The sequence below is a fragment of the Limulus polyphemus genome, unplaced genomic scaffold (assembly GCF_000517525.1).
Source record: "Limulus polyphemus unplaced genomic scaffold, Limulus_polyphemus-2.1.2 Scaffold10196, whole genome shotgun sequence".
NCBI classification, from domain to species: domain Eukaryota; kingdom Metazoa; phylum Arthropoda; class Merostomata; order Xiphosura; family Limulidae; genus Limulus; species Limulus polyphemus.
The window spans coordinates 2385-10289 of record NW_013675806.1 but is presented as its reverse complement, the minus strand read 5'-3'; the positions used below and the strand labels follow the sequence as shown (position 1 = coordinate 10289).

Genomic DNA, 7905 nt, shown 5'->3' with positions numbered 1-7905 from the left:
GTTAAAACTTGTAGATGTGTGCAGTGTGTAAAGCAAGTTTACAGTTAAAACTTATAGATGTGTGCAGTGTGTAAAGCAAGTTTACAGTTAAAACTCGTAGTTGTGTGCAGTGTGTAAAGCAAGTTTATAGTTAAAACTCGTAGATGTGTGCAGTGTGTAAAGCAAGTTTATAGTTAAAACTCGTAGATGTGTGCAGTGTGTAAAGCAAGTTTACAGTTAAAACTCGTAGATGTGTGCAGTGTGTAAAGCAAGTTTATAGTTAAAACTCTTGGTTGTGTGCAGTGTGTAAAGCAAGTTTATTATTGAAACTTGTAGATGTGTGCAGTGTGTAAAGCAAGTTTATAGTTAAAACTCGTAGATGTGTGCAGTGTGTAAAGCAAGTTTATAGTTAAAACTCGTAGATGTGTGTAGTGTGTAAAGCAAGTTTATAGTTAAAACTCTTAGATTTGTGCAGTGTGTAAAGCAAGTTTATAGTTAAAACTCTTGGTTGTGTGCAGTGTGTAAAGCAAGTTTATTATTGAAACTTGTAGATGTGTGCAGTGTGGAAAGCAAGTTTATAGTTAAAACTTGTTGATGTGTGTAGTGTGTAAAGCAAGTTTATAGTTAAAACTTGTAGATGTGTGTAAAGCAAGTTTATAGTTAAAACTCGTAGATGTGTGTAAAGCAAGTTTATAGTTAAAACTCGTAGATGTGTGTAAAGCAAGTTTATTATTGAAACTTGTAGATGTGTGTAGTGTGTAAAGCAAGTTTATAGTTAAAACTCGTAGATGTGTGCAGTGTGTAAAGCAAGTTCTTGTGGATATTTAAGACTGCTAACTCCGCTATTTTAACAAGGACCCTGTTGTTGAAATTGTCAGATTAAGCTAGAGGTTCCCATAGTTATTTGGTGACCCTCACTGGAGATTTGCGTTTCCCATCTTTCTTAGAAACAGTATTGGTGCAGAGATTGCTGGATATTACTGTTTTATTTACAGTATTTTAGTGATTAACCAGTCAAGCTCCCCTGATGACCTTGTTGTACCCTCCAAGCAGGGGCATGCCCTAAAGTTTCAAAACCAATGGATTAAGCTGTGGTCTCAATATTAAGTAGCATAATACTGTACGTGGAGACTACATTAATTATTCTCTTTGGTTAATTTGAGGATTTTAACCACATTTCATTTTGTTCAATTGAGGCTTTAACTGCCTTGTTGTAAACGCGATATAACAATTGTAAATAACAAGATCACTCCTGACTAAAATGATGGATACCCGTGGTCAGTGATAGATTGGTGGGATTCCTGTGGTCAAAGATAAGTTGTAGGCATTTCAATAGAATGAATTGTACATTTGAGAAGGAGAATATCTTAATACTTGAGTGATTAAAACAGTTCAGTTTATTGTAATTTTAGTAGCTACATGGTAAGTCTGTGTGTGCTTACAAAAACTAAAAAATATGGTTCTGACACCTGTCGTGGGCAGAGCACAGAAAGCCCATTGTGTACCTTTGTGCTTAACAACACACCAACCATCACTGAACATTTTCTTTAGTCGTGTTTAGATGATGTAATTTGGATCAATTCTGTGTTTAATTTTAATTGTAGGAATAGTCATTCAACTGGAAAAAAATATATATGTGCCGAGACTTTTTAGAAAAACGTAATGGTTTAATCCTACTGAAACTGTATGAGCAAAGTGTCATTTGTTTTTCTCTACAAAAGTAGAATTGCTTCTCTGTTACACTAATTTATAATAATTAGTTCCCAGTACTTATTAGGTAATTATTTCTGCTGTAATTAAATGTAAACAAATTAAATATTTAATAACTATGTTTAGACTATACATTCCTTTTTTAATTTACTTTTTACCCTTACATACATAATTTATATCTTTATTTTTGTTTGTATAAATCCTTACTAAAAGTGAACTGAGATTTGTGAAAAACAAACTGTACTTTTTCAGGTTAGAAGAATATTTAATGACTGGACTAAGAACTGCCAGAGGGATAAATAATCGGGTGAGTCATTTTTAATATTCACTTAGAACAGGGCTGTTCAACCTTTGACCAATGATAAGCCGGAAGTCATTTTTACATTCACTTAGAAAGGGGGCCGTTCAACCTTTGACCAATGAAAAACCAGACAATAAGTAATGAGGTTAACGATTTCAACAATTGAAGTATAAATTCTATCACTATGTAATTATTGAAAGTGAGATAAAGTATGTTTAGAGAGCTGCACACAGGCCAGACACCAGTTGACATACGACATTAAAAACACCCAGAGGAAAACAAATTGGAAATTCATTTTCAAAACAAAGCCAGTAATGCTTTAAAAGTACATATTTGTTTATACAGTAGTAATAAAAGTACAGCAAAAGCTTGAAAACATTGTATAGTAGGATTAATTATACTGTTACATATCTGCTTGTTTGTTAATTTCCGGTATAAATTCTTTCCGAGGAACTTCAGCGATACAAGTCCTTTCTTAATTAAAACTAGTTTATTCTTTCTCGATACAACTTTGTAATACACAGAATTTCCACCGTCACTTTAAACTTAACAACCTTTATAACACACACTACAAATCGCAGTATTTCACACACTTTACTTACAGTGGCTACTGTTCGCTTGACTCAGTTATCTGTCTCTTCACTCTATCTGCATATCTCTGCAATTGCGCTGGTTTTTTCTCGCCAGGCTTATATACTAAGAAAGAGGGCACCTGGCAAACACTCAGACATTCACGGGGTTCCTCGATAAGTCATGATCATTCTAGAAACTCCAGCGAGCATGCTCCCAGCGTCGCGTGACTTCCGCTGTCGTAACAATACATACAAAGCTTGAAAACATTGTATTCTAGGTTTAATTATATACACAAAGCTTGAAAACATTGAGAACATGTTGAATAAATACTAATTTGAAAGAGTTTGATTTTGTAAGTGTATTTGTATTTTTAAAGAGACCATTTGTTTTTCTTCTAATAAAATAAGAGAAAACATCCTACGTTTTCAGTAATTTATACAAAGATATTTATCAAGAGTGTAAAGTACACCCAGAATTTCAATTACATGAAAATGAAAAATATTAGATAACAATACCAAACTTTATTCTGTAAAAATTTAATGCATATGATTGAAACGTTAACCATTTATTTAAATGTCGATGTCAAGCAATGGTGTATATTTTCTGGTGGAGCCACTCTTACAGATGTACTGAGTCACTCGGTGCTACTAGAGGAACACGTAAGAAACAAGTTGTTACAGTTTGATGGAAGGTATGTACATTTAGCTTGGCTTTCTTACAAATGTAGAATAACTAATTATGAATTCTGTTGGCTGCTACACAAAATTATTTATTCTTCTGTAGCATATGATTGAAGAAAGCTCTGCTGAAAACAGCAGTTTACTCTCAAGTAGAGAGCAAAAAAAAATTAAGTGGGAAAAACTTTGCGATTTGCCTTCTTCATATAGAGTTATTCATTTTTTGGTCATTGTCTAACTAACAATGATATAAATTACTGTTCAACCCATTAATAAGTTTATGACATTAGTAAAATTATATTAAGCTTAAATCTGCTCTATTCAAATTAACAGTGCCGTTTCCTGTATCGTTGCTTAAATCATGAAATGCTTTTTTTTTGTTTTATCCAAATTTGTATGAGAAGTAAAATCTTTATTTTGAATTATAAAACTTCTGCCTGTTGGCTCATTTTTGACTGTCTCGGATACTATCAAGGCACATGATGTCTGTTTTGTTGTTTACATTAATGTTTGTATTTCCCAAAGTGTACTGACCAGAACATGCTTCTCATTTGTCTTCCTATTTTATGTTGTAACATGACTGTAGAAACTTGATACACTTTCAACACTAGTCTTATCATCAACTCAACTGTATCATTATCATTGTTTAACTGGTATAGTTCTTCGTCTGTCTATAGAAACTTGATACACTTTCAACACTAGTCTTATCATCAACTCAACTATGTCATTATCATTGTTTAACTGGTATAGTTCTTCATCTGTCTATAGAAACTTGATACACTTTCAACACTAGTCTTACCATCAACTCAACTATGTCATTATCATTGTTTAACTGGTATAGTTCTTCGTCTGTCTATAGAAACTTGATACACTTTCAACACTAGTCTTACCATCAACTCAACTGTGTCATTATCATTGTTTAACTGGTATAGTTCTTCGTCTGTCTATAGAAACTTGGTACACTTTCAACACTAGTCTTATCATCAACTGAACTGTATCATCATCATTGTTTAACTGGTATAGTTCTTCGTCTGTCTATAGAAACTTGGTACACGTACAACACTAGTCTTATCATCAACTCAACTGTATCATCATCATTGTTTAACAGGTATAGTTCTTCATCTGTCTATAGAAACTTGATACACTTTCAACACTAGTCTTATCATCAACTCAACTGTATCATTATCATTGTTTAACCGGTATAGTTCTTCATCTCTCTATAGAAACTTGATACACTTTCAACACTAGTCTTATCATCAACTCAACTATGTCATTATCAATGTTTAATGAGTACAATGCTTCTCTGAGCGAAGCAATAAACATTTTGAAATATTGCATTTAAAGTCCTTACACATAAATTTTTACTTGATTAGATAATCCAGAATGATGCTGTAATCTAAATGGCATATCTTGTAGAGAAGTAACCTTTTGGTGACTGGCTAATGATTTGATTTCCTGACTGAGTTACTGCTGCTCAGCTTCTGGCATTACTAGTACTGATGTCCAAGATGGTCAGCATCTGACCTTGGGATATAAAAACACTTTAGTTCCAGAAGTGTACTTTGAAGTCCAGAATTAGAGAAGATTCTTTCTTATGTTTTAATGCAGGATCTTAGCTGATGTTGTGTAGCTCAGGTTTTTCCACAACCACTTGATATTTCCATCCATCCTTAGGTATCATCCAAGACACCCTAATGGTTTTAGTTTCAGTTTGGCTGTTTGGAGTCTCACGGTATCATCCAAGACACCCTAATGGTTTTAGTTTCAGTTTGGCTGTTTGGAGTCTCACGGTATCATCCAAGACACCCTAATGGTTTTAGCTTCTGTTTGGCTGTTTGGAGTCTCAGGTATCATCCAAGACACCCTAATGGTTTTAGTTTCAAGTTTGGAGTCTCACGAGAACATACTCCATATGCATCCACATAGCAGACATCAAAAATGAATCCATTGTTTATTTAGAATAAACACAATTTTCCTTATAGTTCTTCCTGATGCTAAAGGGTGGCTGGTGAACGAAACAAACCAAAAGGTTTCAACCAAATCATTAAGTCCTTTGTTGGTACTAAAGAAAATCTCATCCTCTTTTCTTCTTCTTGTTATTAAACTATGCCACTATAAACAGATTCATGACATCAAACCTTTGCTACTATTAATCTTGGATATAAGAAAGTTATCAGTACTATACTTGTCTGCCGGATATTCCAAAAGACCGTGGCATTCCTTCTGTCCTTACTACTAAGACCATTGAAGGGATTTGCATCTGTTTAGTAGCTGAATTATATCATATATTGGAAAAGTATAACTTTGTGTATATTAATTTGATTGTGTCTTTAAAAGTAAATTGTTTGTACTTATTGTTCACGTGGCTATTTTAAGTGAATTTTAATTAGCAACCAATTTGAGTTGGTTTGATATTATACTAAGTATTGTCTTTTCATGAATTCCATTATTTTCATTTTGTCCTATTGTAAACTGACCACAGAATTGTGGAAATTATTTCAAAAATGTATTTCTTTTCTCTGTATAAAACTCTATTGTATGCCCAATAGCACCCGGGCTTAAGAAATGTCCTGTTCTGGCATATGTTTTATTGAAGTAAAATAGTGTTAGTAACATATTTTTTGATATTTCCTATTTTTCTACAGGAATCTTAGAGCGACTGCTGCAGGAATGATAGTTGCCGATAGTCTCACCCTAGACCTTATTCCTAGTCTCCAAGAGTATTTTAATAAACAATCATCTCTTAGTCACGGCTCCAAGTTTACTAGATAGTCACACCCATGATGCTGTGCTTACTGTTCAAGAAGATCTGTAATGAGATGATCTTCTTAAGAACATAAATTGAGGTCTTCAGTGTTAATGTTAACATTACAGTTTGGTGAATTGTTTAACAGTATTCCTTAAGTAATAACTTCAAGTATCTTAGTTTTATAATGCCTAAAAGTATATTTCTGAATCAAACTCTTCTCAGAAATGCTTTAATTGTAACTGGTTATCCAAAAATTTGCCATCTGGTGTCTGTTCAACTTATATGTGTATTATGTAATAAATATGTTGGAGATTTACCACAAAGTAGTGTGTATCTAATTCTTTGCAAAAATAGTTATCTACCAAATGTGTCCCTGAATGTTTTCATGAAGTTATTTCTCTGTAATGTATAAACAAATTACAGTACCATAAGGAATCTGTCTGTTACACATACATACACACACACAGTTTAATCCTGAAATTAAGTAGTAATCTGATTATATAATAGCTACTGTTGTAGTGATACACCATCAACAGGTCATCCAACCTGCAGTGATACATCATCAACAGGTCATCCAACCTGCAGTGATACATCATCAACAAGTCATCCAACCTGCAGTGATACATCATCAACAGGTCATCCAAGCTGCAGTGATACACCATCAGCAGGTCATCTGTCCTGAAGTGATACACCATCAGCAGGTCATCTGTCCTGAAGTGATACACCATCAACGGGTCATCCGTCCTGCAGTTATACACCATCAACAGGTCATCCATCTTGCAGTGATACACCATCAACAGGTCATCTAACCTGCAGTGATACACCATCAGCAGGTCATCTGTCCTGAAGTGATACACCATCAACGGGTCATCCATCCTGCAGTTATACACCATCAGCAGGTCATCCAACCTGCAGTGATACATCTTCAACAGGTCATCCGTCCTGCAGTGATACACCATCAATGGGTCATCCATCCTGCAGTGATACACCATCAACAGGTCATCCGTCCTGCAGTGATACACCATCAACAGGCCATCCATCCTGCAGTGATACACCATCAGCAGGTCATCTGTCCTGAAGTGATACACCATCAACGGGTCATCCGTCCTGCAGTTATACACCATCAACGGGTCATCTGTCCTTAAGTGATACACCATCAACAAGTCATCCGTCCTGCAGTTACACACCATCAACAGGTCATCTGTCCTGAAGTGATACACCATCAGCAGGTTATCTGTCCTGCATTGTTACACCATCAGCAGGTTATCTGTCCTGCATTGTTACACCATCAGCAGGTCATCCGTCCTGCAGTGATACACCATCAACGGGTATCCGTCCTGCAGTTATATACACACACACATATATATATCTTTATGTGGCTTGTAGCTAATCAAAAAATATGCTAGCTAAGAATATTGATCATAAACAACTGATCAAAAATAAAGTAACTTAAGTTACTGAAACTAATTCTGTATAACACAGATATTTGTCTAAAAGGTGTAACCATAACTTGGACATTATACCTGTATTTTTTGGACAGAAATAGTTTGAGATTTTGAAATTTCTTGAAGATTTTTTGGTCATGGAAAAGGAATATATTGGTAAAGAGAAGTAGTCGAAAAATTAAGGCTGAAAGGGCATGCTTGTTTGGCAATGTGGATTCAAGCCCGCATGTTACAAGCCAAATACTATCACCACCAGGCCATTTTATGACTACATATGTATTCATATCAAACACTTCTAATCAAAATAATTAAGCAACAAGGATCAAAACTACACATTAACTGAGTTATGAATATAGCTAATTTAATATACCATTCTTATTGGGATTATTACCTTCATCTTACTGTTTGTGCAACCTACAGTGTGGGGGTCTTCACTTATAGTGCATGATACATGGTGGTATCCATCATGGT

General features: G+C 34.6%; 1 protein-coding gene across 1 annotated transcript in view; it reads left to right on the top strand.

The window, feature by feature from the left end:
* LOC106476289 (radical S-adenosyl methionine domain-containing protein 1, mitochondrial-like) overlaps positions 1–6308 on the top strand; it is a gene marked incomplete at its 5' end in the record, with an annotated part of 13146 nt that extends 6838 nt beyond the window's left edge. The window contains 3 exons of the mRNA XM_013936951.2: positions 1942–1996; positions 3151–3254; positions 5886–6308. Of these exons, the coding sequence (XP_013792405.1) occupies positions 1942–1996; positions 3151–3254; positions 5886–6012 (286 nt within the window). The remainder of the gene's footprint in view (positions 1–1941; positions 1997–3150; positions 3255–5885) is intronic.
* Between the last annotated feature and the right edge of the window lie 1597 nt (positions 6309–7905).